The following is an 18,137-nucleotide window of genomic DNA, read 5'->3' as shown; positions in this document are numbered from 1 at the left end:
GCAGATTGCAGCTATAAAAAAGGTGGCATTTTTCCATCTCCGCCAAGCTAAGCAGTTGGCTCCTTACCTCTCTCGCCCTGACCTAGCCACTGTGATCCACGTGACGGTCACCTCCAGACTGGATTATTGTAACTCGCTCTACGTGGGGCTGCCCTTGAGACTGACCCAGAAACTCCAGTGGGTGCAGAATGCTGCAGCGAGACTCCTTACGGGGTCTTCGCTGCGAGATTACATTCACCCAGTGCTATACCAGCTGCACTGGCTCCCGGTGGAGTACAGGATCAGGTTTAAGGTGCTAGTTTTAACCTTTAAAGCCCTATACGGCCTAGGACCCTCGTACCTCTCCTGGTATGCCCCACAGAGAAACTTACGGTCTTCAAATAAAAACATCTTGAAGGTCCCAGGCCACAGAGAAGTTAGGCTGGCCTTACCTAGAGCCAGGGCTTTTTCGGCTGTGGCTCCGATCTGGTGGAACACTCTGTCACAGGAGACTAGGGCCCTGCGGGACTTGACATCTTTCCGCAGGGCCTGCAAGACAGAGCTGTTCCACCAGGCCTTTGGCCAGGGCACAGCCTGACTCCCTCCCTCGGCAATCTTCGCAGAGCTCTGGCCCAATGGTTGCCAGTGGTTTGATTTGAATTAATTTTATAATGAATGATTTTAGAGTGTTGTTTGTGCTGTACTTTTGTACTGTTTTATTGTTGTTAGCCGCCCTGAGCCCGGCTTTGGCTGGGGAGGGCGGGATATAAATAAAAATTATTATTATTATTATTATTATTATTATTATTATTATTATTATTATTGATTTAAAAACTTTACAGTTATAAAACAGGGGTGGGGACATTCTAAATGTAAAAGAACAGTATACATTCAATAAAAAAGGGGTTTGAGCAGAAAACAAAAATGCTTCAATTGCCAGAGGCCAAGGTAAAAAGGTGCATCTTAACTCAAAAGCTGTATAATGGAGACAGATACTCAACACACTTTGGCAGAGGGGAAGTTCCACAATTTAGATGGAAATTTAGGTGCAAATCTTCATGCAGATTTTTAAAATCCCTACTTGAACGCTTGCACTTAAATGCATATTTCCCGAAAGCTTTCTCTCAGAAAAAATAAGCATTCCTAAAAAACTTTTTTTTGAGCTGACAAGCTCACCCCAAGCTTCAGAGAAGTGTAAAATCAAGAGGGTAAGTTGTAAGGTTCTTATCTGCGTTTTAGTTCAGGAAGTGCAGAACAAGTCAGGTCATATCAGAATTCACAAAGATCAAAATCCTCAAGCGTAGTCCCTGGCGGTAAAACAGATCGTCCTCCAAGTACATGAGCAAACAACATCAACCCAATGTCTGAAGAACAGGAAGGTTAGCAGCCTCTGAGGATGTTCCAGGATGTTAGCATCATGGGGAATGAATGACCTGTCGCCTTCTGCCTAATCTCAGAAGGTGGGGAGACGCATCCTTAGAATGATCTCTGAAGCAGATCTTATAATATGGCCGAGCTTCTGTGGGAGAAGGCAATTCCTCCGATAGCTCCTGGCCCTAAGTTTCTGGAGACGGCAGTACGCAGATAATGGTTCACGTTATTTTGCTCTTTATGGAGAGATCCACACAAAGAGTTAATCACTCCATTATTTCTGTCTCAGCTGGGGTACCCAGCTAATTATTACAATGACTTTTCTCCTTGCAGATCAATATAAGCTGCTGACAGCAGGAAGAAGAAAAAACCTGCAAAATTCATAGCAACCTCCATTAAAATAAGGGCTGCCAAAGTGCCCAGAGTTTTAAATTGTATCATTTTAAAATTCTAATTGATTTTAGTAATTTCACCCACTCAGTAGTGTTTATACTTGTATATATTTCTATTGTGCTTAGATCTGGAAGCAAATGACTGGTGTCTCAGTTGAGTTCGGTAATTTTCCCTGCTTAGTTGTTCACATATGTGTGCATTTTATGTTTTGTGCAGATTGCAAAGGCCAGTGGCTGAAACAAATAAATACCTATTTATTTATTTATTTATTTATTTAGAGTTTTATTCCATAGACAGCACTTCGACTTCTTTGCAGAAGCAAACAGTAAACCAGTAAAGACCTCTTGATTGGATTGGCTCTCGATGCAGTAGAGTACGGCAAAGATCAGTAATATCACAAAGATGCAATCTTATGCTCACCTATCTGGAGGTAAATCCCACTGAATGATGTTCAAATGACATCTACAAGAGGGTCCTTAGGACTGATCCTCTTGCATGATGCAAGTTTAAGCCTACTTACTTGGAAATAAGTTCCAGTAAAATCAGTATGACTTATTCCCAAGCACAGAGGCTTACAATCTGGTTGCAAAAGGCATTCTGGAAACTGCACACTGACTATGAAACACATTGGGGTATTATTATTATTATTATTATTATTATTATTATTATTATTATTATTATTATTACTTTTTCCCACTGGGACTCAATGGGCATCCATCTAGTCCCATTGAAGTTAATGGACAGGACTAACTCAAGAGTCATTAATTTCAATAAGTCTACTCTAAGTGGGACTTAGTTAAATACCATTCTGTGTAACAGCAGAAATGTGCCATGCATAAAGTTTAGTTCTTCCAATAGTTTAAAGAAGCAAATAGCAGCAAGTGTCGATTTTAGACTCTTGTAAATTACCTCTCTTGCTTATAAGTTTTTGTCCTTTCACCTCCCCAATGGAATTATTTTGATAAAACTTCTGCTTCTCCTTTGAATCTTCAAAGCTGACGAAAGACCGGGAAGCTGTGTATATCACAAGTTCTGACAGCAACATGGCGACTTTAACCTTATGAGTCTGTGAATAAAAAGTTTAAAAGCATTACAGCCTTGCAAAGTGAGAAATATGAGGTGATTCTCTCCTGGGGCTTTTGTATAACTGAATAGCTAAGATGCCCTGTTCATTGAACACCAACCATCAGTTAATAGTCACTGAGACAGGCAACATGGCTGCTGCTTTTGCAAAAATCTGGTGTGCTGGAGGTTAAGGATCGAAGAATCTATCAATTTCAGTTCTCTTCCTTTCTCATTTTCCCAGTCTTAAATTTTGTTCTCCACATTTTTACAAGCTATTTGCGATAAAAAAAACACCTCTGATTAATACATTTTGTGTATATCTTTGACATGCACATTTTTACAAGCAATTTGCACTAATGCGATGCATTTTAATGTTGTTTTCACTGCTGCACACATCTTTCCCTCAATATATGCACATTTCCCTCAATATATGCATTTTAGTACACAATGTTTGATTAGAAAACTGCACAGCAGAAATCAGAGAAGTGTGCATTTCAAAGGATAGCTGGGTTTCTGTTCATGTTTTGGTTCAAGAAGTGTGAATTAGCTACTTTCTCACTGAAATGCAAACAAAATCTAATTCCTCCCCTACCTCTAACTGAAGGTATATTTACCTTCTTGCCCTTCTTATCCTTTTTGGGTGCTGACGCCAATCGAGCAACAGGCTTCTTGATCAACTGTGCTTTAGGGTCTTCATCAACAAGGTCATCCTCTGACTCCATGACCTCCTCGAGCTCTGCTATTTGGCCCAGGCACCTCTGGCCCCTGCGTTGCAGGGTTTCTTCCAGAGTTCCGACTTTCTTATTTTTTATCAAGATTTTGAATTTCAGTTGCTGCGGGAAGAAATTTGATGGCACTCAGCACAGTAAACCACACAGCTGTACAGGAACAAAAACCATTTTTGTTCAGGTGTCCACTCTGGGGAAACGTTATGCAAACCAGACCAGCAGCCACCATGAAAAGGAAACCATGGCTATCCACTCCACTCCTCTTTCAAACCCCAGAAGCCGTTCATTTGTTCACATCCAAGTCATCGACCAACATTATGTCATGGAGATTTGACTTGCATGTAGGGATTAGCTTTTGGGCTAATGAAAAGGAAACCGTGGTTATCCATTCCACCCCTTCCTGAAAATTAAAGAAAGAAGCTGCGCTATGACCACTGCTTGTGGTGAGCCCCACCATTGAGACTTGTTGGATAAATTCTCCTTCTCCTAGAGAAGCCTGGTGGCATTTCTCCACTCACAATCTGAGTGCAATTTTGAGAAGCATATAGCTCTAGGAACAATTCAGCAAGCAAGGGAGCCATAGTTATGAGTGAATTTACACAAGTGGGTTCCTTTCTTCAGGACTGCTGCACCATGCATGTGTGAAGAAACTCAGGCAGCACAACTCAAGTGTTGCACACCAACACTGCATGTAGCCTCATGTTGTCATCTCAAGGACAATGTGTTGTTCCTGAGATATCGGCATGGCTTGTCTATAGCTTGGAATGTCTCACATCTGACTATTTGTTTTATCTGGAAAACAATTATATTTCAATTTGTTTGAAGAAGGGTGGGCGGGCAATGTGTAGCCTATACAGGAAGCAGTCTATCAATCCATGCAACACTGGCTCCTCTGCCCTCTCATACTTGCAATATTTATATCCTTCCAAGAAGCTAAAGATGGCATAAGTGGTTCTTCCCCTTCCCCATTTTTATCCTCAGAACTACCCTGCGAATTAGGCTAGGCTGGGAAATTGTGACCATCACAACGCCATCCCTCATCTTCATGGCTAGGCGAGGATCTGACCCTGGGTCTCCTCAGTCTAATCCATGGTAGCTAACCTGAAACACCCCAGATGTTGATAAACCCCAATCACTAGACATTCTGGCTGGGACTGATGGGAGCTGCAGTCTTCCAACATCTGGAGAGCCATGGCTTCCCAATCCCTTGCCTAACCACTGTACCACACTACTTCATTTCACTCACAGTTTTAAAGGCTCTGGGATGAGCTATGGTGAGAGGAGAGGTGGAAGTGGAAGAATGGGCTGGAACAAGAGTGATATTGATCACAAGCCCTATGAGCACCATATGATTTCCCCCTGCCCAATCTCATTTTTTATGATGAAGATATTCCAAACTCCAAATAATCCTTATGCTGCAAATGTGCACAACAGTTGCAGAGCTTGCACACAAACACACACAAACTGACACACACCAAAACACCCCAACACACCATCTTTTACAATAATAACAATAATAATGTTGGGTTGGGAGGGGATGTTACCTCTGGAGAGGGTAGTTCAGATGGCATGCTATCATCCAGTGTTGAAATACAGAGGGTATCCCTGAGAATGTCTAGCAAATGGCCAGCCATCTTCTCCTGTTGTGGAGCGCTGCAGTGATTCTCCAAAGATAGTGTAAGGGGATAATCTGATGCCTGAAAATTTAACATAAAGACTGTTGGTATCCCTCCCCTTTTCGAAACTGAGGAAGTCCATTAACAGAAGAATCCAAACCTCAACCCACGTAGAGCTCGAGGGTAGTTGAACGTGTCATGGGCATCCCACCACCCAGAACTGCCTGGCTATTTTGGCCTCTACCGGTGGGGAGAATGCACAACTGGCATAGGAAAAGTGTGGGTGGAAGGAAGCTACTGCTGGCAATGGTCACTGTAAACCCTAAACGGGGTGTTTCGGGGTAAGTTAGGAGCAGATCTGAGCTAGCCAAGGATCCTCTAGATCAGCCTTTCTCAACTTGTGGGTCCCCAGATGTTATTGAACTACAACTCCCATCACCCCTAGCTAGCAAGGCCAGAGCTCAGGGATGATGGGAGTTGTAGTCCAACAACATCTGGGGACCCACAGGTTGAGAATCACTGCTCTAGATACTAAGCCATCGGCAACTTGTTGCTACTTCAGCCTTTCTTCAACACTGCCGTTGCCACTGGTGGTGCAAGCAGCAGGAATACAGCTGCACTGTCCCACTGCTGCTCACCAGGGGTAAGGATTGCTCCCTGAATCACTTTTTTGAGGGGAAAATACATGCTCAGTTGCAGATAATGATCAGGAGCAAAGTTGAACTATAGAATTTGCTCCCACAGGAGGCAGTGATGCTTCAGAAGAAGGTTAGACCAATTCATGGAGGAGAGGTCTATCAATGGCTAGTAGTCACGATAGCAATGCTTCTGGAAACCAGTTACTGGAAACCACTGGGAGAGTGCTTATGTGCTTGAATCCTGCTCATGGGTTTCCCACAGGCACCTGGTTGGCCACTGTGAGAACAAGATGCTGGACTCGGTGGTTCAGCAGGTTCTTCTTATCTTCTTATGTTCTTAGGAGGATTCCAAGGGCTACTTTAGGCATGACCAAGAGCTCATCCATGCCCATCTGGGATTTGTGACTCTGTTTTAAAACCACAGAGCCTAGGACTTGCCAATCAGAAGGTTGGCGGTTCGAATCCCCGCGACAGGGTGAGCTCCCGTTGCTTGGTCCCTGCTCCTGCCAACCTAGCAGTTCAAAAGCACGTTAAAGTGCAAGTAGATAAATAGGTACCACTCCGGCGGGAAAGTAAACGGCGTTTCCGTGTGCTGCTCTGGTTAACCAGATGCGGCTAAGTCATGCTGGCCACATGACCCGGAAGCTGTACACCGGCTCCCTCGGCCAAGAAAGCAAGATGAGCGCCGCAACCCCAGAGTCGGTCACGACTGGACCTAATGGTCAGGGGTCCCTTTACCTTTACCTTTCTTTTCAAATGCCTGCAGCTGCCACATATTAGGAAATGGTTTTTACAAGAAATGGGGATTGTTGATAGCAGAAAGAACATAACAGTGGAATGCTGGGCTGCTTTGCCCCTGAATTTCAAGGATGGTTTCTTGGAGAGATGCTCCCCAGTTTTGGAATGTGAATTTGATCTCTGGTGACTTTGACACTATGAAAGTGGGAATTGGCTGTGTTTGAACTGGGTGCTTGATGTAATATTGCTTTAATAAATGTTGGTGAACAACTTAGTTCTCTTTCACAACTGAGAAATCTTCAGATAAGCAAATAAATAAACAGCAGTCACACAAATGTGGCCAAAATTGTTACGAGGAGCAGCCATTCTCGAAACATAGCAAGGTTTTCCTCACTGCACAGCAACTGTGCTGTTCTGCCCACAGTAATTTTCACAAAGGAATTACAGTGGTACCTTGGTTTAAGAACAGCTTAGTTTATGAACAACTTGGATTAAGAACGCTGCAAACCCAGAAGTAGGTGTTTTGGTTTGTGAAATTTGCCTTGGAAGCAGAACATGTTCCGCTTCCTGTTGAGTGTGTTCCATTTGTAAACTGAGTCCCCCGCTGCTATGGGAAAGCACGCCTTGGCTTAAGAATGCTTTGGTTTCAGAACGGACCGGATAGATTAAGTTCGTAAACAAGGTACCACGTATTTTGTATCTGTTATCCAGCCCTGCCATGTGTCCCAGGCTCACATCTAAGATCTGTTTTATGCTTTCTGTAGGTCAGCTGACAGCATCGTATAAGGCTCTCATAGGTCAGCAGATCACCCACCCTCAGAGTCATCTGATACTGCTGTGGGAGAAGTAGGTACCCTATGGTACCCTGTGAACATTTTTCAGAGCTTTTGACCAACTACATGCACCTACCTCAAAGGCATGCTTGTGGACCACATCGATGACATTCTTGAAGGTAATTTTGCTCGTCAAGGTATGTCCATGATAAACCACAGGCTCATTATTTGGACCATCCCAACAATCAATTTCTACACAGCGGCATCCCTTCTTCAGGGAACTTTAAATTGAAAAAGAAAGAAAGAAAGAAAGAAAGAAAGAAAGGAAGGAAGGAAGGAAGGAAGGAAGGAAGGAAGGAAGGAAGGAAGGAAGGAAGGAAGGAAGGAGAAGAAAATAAAAAGAACTGTGTCCCATTCATCAGCACTCATATTGCTTTCTGCTTTCCAAATAGTGCTTGTTTAGCTATGGAGTTGCACTCTGCTAGAAGCTCAGATAGGGTATCACACATTTTGATGATCTGCAGTTTTTAAGAAAACAGATCTTCTCCGAAGCAGTTTGCACTGCCATAGAGATATCAAAATATTTGAAAGCCACAATCTTATTTACAGTTCTAAATTGGACCCACCCTTGGCCATCACTCTGTGTATTCAGATAGAGGTATAACTCTGTCCTTTTATCTCTGTGCTGGAAGTCCCTATTTACCTAACATTGACAATTTCAACCAATTCAATTTAACACCAAAAATAACATTGAAGGTCATGTTGTGACTGTACCTACATCTGAGTTATAGGCTAAGATGTAACTCTTTATTTAGTCATCATATTGCTCTATCCATATCCTGCCTTTCATCCAAGGAGCTCGAAGGCAGCTTAGGGGAATCCCATTCGATCTTCACAACAGTCCTGTGAGGTAGGATTGTGACTTACCCAAAGACACAAAATAAGCAAGGATTTGGATGCAAAAACTCATTGGGCAGCATGATATTCCAAAGTCCCCAAAGTCTTGAGAGGACCATAATTTGTCATTGCAAGACCCAGATGATATTTTGGGACATTTAGGATCCTGGGAGGCAATTTCAGAAGAATTATTCCTGCTTATGAAATCCACAAGCTTCAGATAACCCTGAATTCCAAACTCTGGCTGTGTAAAAATCTTTCAGGAGCAGGAACTGGGTGCACCATCTACCTCTTGACTGGAGGTTTCCTTGCAACTGTGAAGGGCTAACTGAATAATGGACTTGGATTGCCATTCTTAAATCTGTGGACTCAATTCTGAGTAACTAAGCCTGCTAAAGCAATGTGAGCTAAGGGAACCTTCTCCTGCAAGCTGAGGTTTCCCAGCCACCCTTTCTTCCAAAGAAGCAGCAAGGCAACCTTGCTGCAACATAGGTGGAGGGGGAGAGAGACAAGGACCAGGCGCAATTATTGCCTGGGACAAATCACATGGTTTTGCCAATGGTGCCAAAGTGATCTGCCATGATGCCACGGGTACTCATGATAAAAAGCCATGGGATTTGTGATTGCCACTCACAATACAAAATGCTAGCACCAAAAGGATTGGCAAATGGAGGAACAGAAAGGCCACCAGCCAGCATTGAAACAACATTGCGCACAATGTTTCCACACGTTTGGCCATAGGGCACACTACATGCACTGCATGGGATGCCAAAGGGGGTTCAGAAGAGTCCCAAAGTTCAGAAAGCACTAAATCAGAACAAAAGAATAATTCTGCCATTGTCCTATACAGCTGCAAATAAAACATTTTAAGTGTGTTTTAAAAGCAATATACAATATGACATTAGATGGTGATGGTGATGGCCAGCCTTATGGAAAATGCAATGTATTTTTAAATTCCTTTTTTTATTTAAAATAAAGCATTTTCGAAGCAGTTTTTATATGTATCTATATTCCACTCCTATTTCAGTTCTAGCTCAGCCACAGGCTTGCTTCCAATGAAGTCATTATTGCACTAGCAGGATGATGTCCATACATGCAATGGAACTTTCCTCCTTTGCACCCCCTCAATCCCACCAACTCTGCAGATTTGTTGGGGGGAGTAACAGATGTTCCATTGCCTGAGCAGAAATCATTCAATGAGCGCAATAATACAACCCATAGGTATTTTTCCAAGTTATTTTTTCTTCAACGGCTGCAAACATTTGTGTTTATTTTAAATATGGAGAAAGAACACCATTAGGAAACACAACACACTTCTGCACAGTTTTGTTACTCCACGCCCTATTGGCCTCACCTCTCCCCTGCCCTACCCCACAAATAAATGTACATACTTGGCATAGCCCCACAGGTGACTTGGCCCTACAAGCTGGTCTTGTATCAGGTAGGTATTGTGTGACGATGATATAAAGTAGTCACACAATGGGAAGTTCATATCTTGGTAAACCGTCCTGTGCTTTTGTTTAAAGATGCTGCACTCTTCTGAAAGCATGTACCGTATAAAGCCTTCGAAGGTCATCTCCCTTTGGCTTCTTGCTAAAGTGGGAACATTAAAGGGGGGGTGTTAAAATTAAAATTGCTCAGATACCTCCGCCGTGTTGTTGTTTTTTAATGCTGGAATTAAACAGAGGTCGGAAATACTCACACTACGAATGTGTGCCCCTGAATTTCACCTGGTGCTTGGCTATGATCTGAAGCTGAACATGCATAATAAGAAGCTGAATGCTTATTCATGCCTTTATTTAATGACACAACAATCACCAGAAGCTAACGTAATGTGCACAAGCCAGGAACCAGACCTTAGCCATGTTAGTGCTTGTGCTTAGTCATAATACGCTCTGCTATCATGGCATTCATTCTAGGGGAACCCGGTGGTTCGTCCAGAAGCACATCAGAAGATGAGGAGATCAGTCATAGCAGATCAGCAGCTCTGCCCCACTTGAAAAATGTTTTGATCACCTTGACTAATCTTGCACTGTTAAGCCACAAGGAAGCACTTGGTACATTTGAGCGTAGTGGTTCCCAGTTGCTTATCAATACCAGTAGCAAAAAGAATATTTGATTTGACTCAGGTTTAAGATTTGTATCGGTACATGCAGGTCAATGGAGAGCCTAATTTCAACACACTGCATTTAGATGGGCAGCAGATAGCTTTTCCTACATTAAAGAAACTAATACTAAGCATGGGGAAGTCTCTGATCAGGAACACAGCATGCAGGAAAGAGAAGTTTAGCCCTTCTCACCCGATGAAAATCTTTGGCCTGCCGATTAGTCCAGTTGTCCCAGTGGGAGCTTTTTCTAACCTCTGGGGCAAGATGAGGGTCCATCAGTGGCGTAGCGTGGGGGGTGCCAGGGGGGCAGGCCACACCGGGCGCAACATCTGGGGGGCGCGCTCGCTGCCTCCGGAGTCGCCGAAGAGCCTCGGGCGCAGGCTGTAGCAGAGCCGCATGTCTCGCGGAACCAACGAGCTGTGCGCGCGCCCGGGCTGAAGGCGTCCGGCAGGCAGCGGCTCTCAGCGCTCGTCCGGTCCCGCCAGGCAGCCCCTCCTCACAGCCCCGCCTCCGCCGCTGCTGCTGCAGCTGCTGGGCCGTTGCATTTTCCTCGCCTCTCTGCCCCCCTCCTCCTCCGGGCAAGCGGCGTCGTTTGGGCGGCAGCGCCAGCGGCAACTCGCAGGTTAGGGGTTGGGGGGGCGCAAATTATGTGCCTTGCCCCGGATTAGGGGGCGCAAATTACTTGCGTTGCCCCGGGTGCTGACAACTCACGCTACGCCGCTGGGGTCCATTTCTGTGAGGATCACAGCTGGGAAGGCAAGGGTTAAGCCTACCCTCTCTCTCCACTCTGCAGTCTTAATTAAAATCTCTCCCTCCCCTCCTAGCACAGAGTGTTAAAATAATACTAAATGCATATGAATTTGCACCCTGTGCACTTAACATTATGGGAAGTTAAGCCCCACGCACCCACCCAGTGTAATGGCACATGGGATTCAGTAAGCAGTTAGCTCCACCCCTTGAGCTGCCATTTTGCATGTGGCTCAGGTAGGTTCAAGTCAAAACCAGAGCAGATTCCCCGACAGAAGTCTGTTCATTCCTGTTCCAGGGTGCTTCCACACAGATTGACCGTGTGCTTAGAGATAGACCCATATGTCAAGTTCATTTTCTTTCACTTTCTCACTCTATCAGTCTTAAGCTCAAATCTCCACATTTCCACATCAGTTTGGAATTTTATCTTAGTTTTCAAAAAAAAAAGGAAAATTCACCAGCCTTTTAATGCATATTTTTCCTAACATACACATTTGCAATTTTGCCTAACGTACGCATTTTTGCAAAGCCATTTCCCCGAACGTAACACATATTTGTATGTTATATTTTGCTAATACGTGAATTTTCATGCGTGTGTTATCCAAGTGTATGTATTATTATTATTTTTTACACATTACATGGCTGAAGAAGTGCATTGCAAAAATCAGAAAGTGTGAATTTTGAAGGATGTTCTGGTTTGTGTGTTGTTTTGGAAAGTTTGTTATTAGGTATATTTAAATGCAAACTGAATCAAATTTATACCACATCTCTAGATGTGACTCTACTGGTCTGACCTTAGCACCAAGAATGAATTGATAAACATGCTGCAATATGCCCCAGAATCCTCCACAAACAAGGATTAGCCAATTCTGTTTCTAATACATGAGGTGGTTCCTTGGTAAACCACTGAACATATAGAGGATTGTTGTAAAACAGAACATACAGAAGTCACTGCTGTATTAATGCAATCTTTGAAGTCTACACCAGGTTAATACTGCTACTATATATTTGTCATATCACTGTTTAGAAACCAATGACATAATTTTTGTCCTATTTCCAGTACAAAAATAAAAGCCTTTTCAATTGGATTTCTTATAACTAAATTATATTAATGCTGTGTTTTCTGGTCTTTCTCCTTCTCATCTTAAAACTTTTGCAGAAACCCAACTTCTTTGCTAATGCGCAAAAGCAATATTATTTATTCATTTGTTATGCATACACTCTTAATAAGCTATTATTATCTATCCACTCTTAATAAACTGTTATTTTCTATCTATCCATTACAAATCTTCAGAATACTCACAGCTGAAACTTCTCCTCCCCGTGACTCTTTTCCTAAATTTCCATTTCAGCTCAGTTTCTTTATATGTGCTACCAGTTTTCGTACTTTCCGTGAAGTCTCTCAATACTTTTGGATCTTACCTTTTCTTGGTGATTTCTTGTTGCATTCCAGTCTGGGCATTTTGTTTATCTTCCTCTCTTCTCTTTGGTATGCATAAGAACTCTTCTTTGGTCTAACATCTCCAGCTTTTTACTCTATACTTCAGGGATGGGGAACCTGTGGCCTTCCAGATATAGCCAGACTACAATTCCCATCATCCCTGATCATTGACCATCCTGGCAGGGGTTGATGGGAGTTGGCATCCAACAGGTTCCCCACCCCCGCTTTACTCCCCTGAGCCAATTTGGCACCTCCATCACTTTCTTTTATAAATAAACTAGCAGTCTTGTGCCCGGCGTTGCTCGGGAATTCTAAGAAACCAGAAAAATCATTGCAGTTTTGAAATCAGTGGTTAAAATCTGTGCAGTTTTGAAAGGTTCAGGGCACAATCTTGATTCAAAATTGTGTCCAGCTATAGTCAAAACCCTGCAGCTTCATCTCAAGAACCACTATGCAAACTTTGGTTAAAATCAGTGCAGTTTTGAAAGGTTCAGTCTGCCTTCAGGATCCAAAATGGCACCCAGCTGTATCCAGGCACAGATGAAAATCTCCTCCTTGACCTCGGGAACAGTAATTTGGTACTGATATCTTAAGAGGTGTGCAAATGCCTAGCAAACATACAAACAGCTTTCTGAAATATATCGTATCCTTTTGCCACATAACTCGCATGTGAAGGTGGTTATGACAGTGTTGCATCACACTCTACTAAAAATCAGGAATACAGTGGTACCTCAGGTTACATACACTTCAGGTTACAGATTCCGCTAACCCAGAAATAGTACAAAATAAAAAAATTCCTTCCAGTAGCACCTTAAAGACCAACTAAGTTAGTTCTTGGTATGAGCTTTCGTGTGCATGCACACTTCTTCAGATACACCAGAAATAGTACCTCAGGTTAAGAACTTTGATTCAGGATGAGAACGGAAATCGTTATCCGGTAGCGTGGCGGCAGCAGGAGGCCCCATTAGCTAAAGTGGTGCTTCAGGTTAGGAACAGTTTCAGGTTAAGAATCATAGAATCATAGAATCATAGAATCATAGAGTTGGAAGAGACCACAAGGGCCATCGAGTCCAACCCCCTGCCAAGCAGGAAACACCATCAGAGCACTCCTGACATATGGTTGTCAAGCCTCTGCTTAAAGACCTCCAAAGTAGGAGACTCCACCACACTCCTTGGCAGCAAATTCCACTGTCGAACAGCTCTTACTGTCAGGAAGTTCTTCCTAATGTTTAGGTGGAATCTTCTTTCTTGTAGTTTGGATCCATTGCTCCGTGTCCGCTTCTCTGGAGCAGCAGAAAACAACCTTTCTCCCTCCTCTATGTGACATCCTTTTATATATTTGAACATGGCTATCATATCACCCCTTAACCTCCTCTTCTCCAGGCTAAACATGCCCAGCTCCCTTAACCGTTCCTCATAAGGCATCGTTTCCAGGCCTTTGACCATTTTGGTTGCCCTCTTCTGGACACGTTCCAGTTTGTCAGTGTCCTTCTTGAATTGTGGTGCCCAGAACTGGACACAGTACTCCAGGTGAGGTCTGACCAGAGCAGAATACAGTGGCACTATTACTTCCCTTGATCTAGATGCTATACTCCTATTGATGAGGCCCAGAATTGCATTGGCTTTTTTAGCTGCCGCGTCACACTGTTGGCTCATGTCAAGTTTGTGGTCAACCAAGACTCCTAGATCCTTTTCACATGTACTGCTCTCAAGCCAGGTGTCACCCATCTTGTATTTGTGCCTCTCATTTTTTTTGCCCAAGTACAATACTTTACATTTCTCCCTGTTAAAATTCATCTTGTTTGTTTTGGCCCAGTTTTCTAATCTGTCAAGGTCGTTTTGAAGTGTGTTCCTGTCCTCTGGGGTGTTAGCCACCCCTCCCAGTTTAGTGTCATCTGCAAATTTGATCAGGATGCCCTTGAGTCCATCATCCAAGTCGTTGATAAAGATGTTGAATAAGACCGGGCCCAAGACAGAACCCTGTGGCACCCCACTAGTCACTCTTCTCCAGGATGAAGAGGAACCATTGATGAGCACCCTTTGGGTTCGGTCAGTCAGCCAGTTACAAATCCACTGAGTGGTAGCATAGTCAAGACCGCATTTTACCAGCTCCAGAACAGACCTCCAGAACGAATTAAGTTCTTAACCCGAGGTACCACTGTACTTGGTTCCAAGAAAACAACCTAAGACATCAATATTAAACATACTTGCTTGGAGAGAAACCCCATTGAAATCAGTGGGCCATTCTTCCATGTAACTATGATTAGGATCAGGCAGTTCATTGATGTCTGTGTGTCCTTTCCTCTTTGTTAACACCCTATATTGCAAAGCTTAACGATAAAACTACATTTTTGTAACCCAAACTGTGCTTTTCACTGTATTAAATGTGCTATTATTTTTATGATCCCTGCTCCCTCCTTTCCACCACTGTGCCCCACACAAATTCTTTTTATGATTCATGTCTATTGAAGCTGCTTTAGGCAGGGACCTGTTTATCCGACCCTTTTGTAAAGAGCTTAGTATATTTTTGGTGCTATAAAAGTAAGCAATAATAACAGCACATGTCATATGGAGCTATGAGTGTTCAAGGCTATTATCCAGGGTTCCGCCCACTACACCAATTGCAATGATTTATTTAAACGATAAATATCACTCAAACACAGAGGAAAGGGAATTGCTTCTAACACTATTAGACAAATAGAAAGCAGTTAACTAGAGTCTGGGAGTCACAATCAGCTCAGGATCCAAACAGTTAGTATACAGGTATACTAGAATTTGGGGGGCATTCCGTGGGATTTTTTTTTTCTTTGAAGGACAAACCTACTTACTCTTACTATATATCAAGCAACAAAGAGACATGAGGGGGGTGTTCTATTCAAGAAGCCTGTTTTCTTTGTCCATGGATGCCGAAGAATTGATGCTTTTGAATTATGGTGCTGGAGGAGACTCTTGAGAGTCCCATGGACTGCAAGAAGATCAAACCTATCCATTCTGAAGGAAATCACCCCTGAGTGCTCACTGGAAGGACAGATCCTGAAGCTGAGGCTCCAGTACTTTGGCCACCTCATGAGAAGAGAAGACTCCCTGGAAAAGAGCCTGATGTTGGGAAAGATGGAGGGCACAAGGAGAAGGGGACGACAGAGGACGAGATGGTTGGACAGTGTTCTCGAAGCTACCAGCATGAGTTTGGCCAAACTGCGGGAGGCAGCGGAAGAGAGGAGTGCCTGGCGTGCTCTGGTCCATGGGGTCACGAAGGGTCGGACACGACTAAATGACTAAACAACAACAACATTGAAGAAACAGCCATTGTGATCATATAAAGGTGTTTCTGAGGGGGCACCGGGCTGTAGACCTCCTCAGAATCACTGTTCACCGTAAGCACAGGAGAAAACCTAATGCTCAAATAATTATATGTAACAAACACAATGTCCGTACAAATCCAATAATGGGAGAGGGGGGAGCAGACACATACCAATGCTGGATACACTCTAGAAACTTAGGTGTCTGGTTATTGCATATATGTCAGTCAGCAGTGGGTGGACCTTGGTGTGGTCAAAGTGTTCCCTCAGAAACTGCCGTGGGCTGGCCAAATCAGGCCAATGGAGGACCCACGGGAGGGCTCCCATGGGATGTAGGAGTCTCTCCCAGGTGTGGGGCAGCCTGATAGTGAGGATCTGGTGTGGGGTTCCATCAGCCTATGATCTCATCTCATCCATCTCTGCAACAAGAGCTGCAAGCCCCATCTCCCTCTGTGTCCCCCACCTGCCTCTCCACAGCTGTTGGAGCCTCTGACTGACACTTTCATAGTGCTGGGTGCACCACCCACCCCAGCACCATCAAACACTGGGAGCAGCTCTGCCTTTCCAGGTGGGAATGTTATGCCGGTCCCTGCCACCTTTCAGACAGCAGAGACACCTCCCCCGTCACCCAGATCTAGGAGGTGCCAAATAAGAAGGGAACAGAGAGTTCCACCAACTAGGACTAGTGAGAGACTGCGGGAACACTTACTGAACTAAGTTGTGCCCCATTCCTACATATAGGATAACAAGGATCAGTGTCGGGTCAACATTTATAGCTTTGGGAGTTAGAGCACTTGCCTTTTCGTAGCTCTGTTTTGGATTGACTTTGTGTATTACCTGAGGTGCCTTAAACTAGCAATGTGCACATGTACCGCAGTAATCTAAACATCAAAGCCTTTAGAAACATAGCTGTCAACTTACAGATTTGAAAATAGGGGACTAGCAGCCTCGAAAATAAGGGATCAGCAGCCAAAATAAGGGGTTTTCCGGGCACAGGTATGTTCAACTTCTGAGCCCCTCCGAGCCAAAGGCAGAAAGCCCAGCCAGCAGCCAAATGAAGCCTCATCAATAAGGGACAGCAGCGGGACATGGCGCTGGGATAAGGGACTGTCCCGCCAAATAAGGGATGCTTGACAGCTATGTTTAGAAAGAATCCTCCTTCAAATCTTTGTTCTTCAGCAACTAGGGGCCGGGACAGAAACACCTTTCAGCTGAGGACAATGGTCCTTTCTTCGACAGCACTCCAAGGTGGAGTCAGAGATTCACTGGAGTGGTGTTTTCCTTCCTTCAAGCAACAGAAGGACTACAGCCTACTTGATGTTGTCCTAGTGCCTCCTCAAGAAACTTCTCTTCTGTATCAGGAGATGGGGAATCTTTTTCAGCCTGAATGCCATGTTACTTCATTTGCAACCTTTGAGGGGGGCACATGACATTGTCGGGTGTGACCAGTCGGCAGAGCAAATAGATGTGACTCTTACCTTGTACAGTAGGCTATATTCCACCCATGCAAATACTAGAGGTTACTATGCATACACACACAAACATACACTTAATCCAAGAAAGAAAAAGGCATTATCACAGCTCGTAGAAACAGTCAACTAGGTAAAAATACTTGAGGAAGGTGGAGAGCGGGACCAGTCAGAGGTGTGGCCTGGGGTGGAGACAGAGTCTGAAAAGAGTCGCAAGGGCCAGAGAGCACTGTGAGGGGGCCACATGATCATTGGGCTTGAATGATCATTTCCTGGGGGATGATAATAGATTTCAATTGTATCTAGCAACTACACTGGCTCCCAGTACATTTCCGAGCACCATTCAAAGTGTTGGTGCTGACCTTTAAAACCCTAAACAGCCTCAGGCCAGTATACCGGAAGGAGCGTCTCCACCTCCATTGTTCTGCCTGGACACTGAGGTCCAGCGCCGAGGGCCTTCTGGTGGTTCCCTCACTGCGAGAAGCCAAGTTACAGGGAACCAGGCAAAGGGCCTTCTTGGTAGTGGTACCCACCTTGTGGGACGCCCTCCCACCAGATGTCAAATAGAAAAATAACTACCAAACTTTTAGAAGACATCTGAAGGCAGCCCTGTTTAGGGAAGCTTTTAACGTGTAATGGGTTATGGTATTTTAGTGTTTTGTTGGAAGCCACCCAGTGTAGCTGGGGAAACCCAGCCAGATGGGTGGGGTATAAATAAATTATTATTATTATTATTATTATTATTATTATTATTATTATTATTATTATTATTATTACTACTACTAAGCATATAACCAAGGCTGAGCACATGCAATTGAAACAATTGTATATTTTTTTCCCCTTCTGCATCCTTGCCTCTTCCTCCCCTTCTTCCT

General features: G+C 43.9%; 1 protein-coding gene across 1 annotated transcript in view; it reads right to left on the bottom strand.

Annotated features, from left to right (window-relative positions):
- The window catches only part of LOC308595608 (1-phosphatidylinositol 4,5-bisphosphate phosphodiesterase zeta-1-like), a 50,175-nt gene that overhangs the window by 24,694 nt on the left and 7,344 nt on the right, over positions 1-18,137 (bottom strand). Inside the window, exons 3-7 of the mRNA XM_081210055.1 lie at positions 9,590-9,791; positions 7,438-7,582; positions 5,081-5,233; positions 3,423-3,641; positions 2,653-2,809 (exon numbers count right to left, since the gene is read on the bottom strand). Of these exons, the coding sequence (XP_081066181.1) occupies positions 2,653-2,809; positions 3,423-3,641; positions 5,081-5,233; positions 7,438-7,582; positions 9,590-9,791 (876 nt within the window). The remainder of the gene's footprint in view (positions 1-2,652; positions 2,810-3,422; positions 3,642-5,080; positions 5,234-7,437; positions 7,583-9,589; positions 9,792-18,137) is intronic.

This window comes from Podarcis bocagei (genome assembly GCF_964188305.1).
Source record: "Podarcis bocagei genome assembly, chromosome: 10".
Lineage (NCBI taxonomy): Eukaryota > Metazoa > Chordata > Lepidosauria > Squamata > Lacertidae > Podarcis > Podarcis bocagei.
Note: the sequence above shows the minus strand (reverse complement) of the source record. Positions and strands in the feature narration are given on the sequence as shown.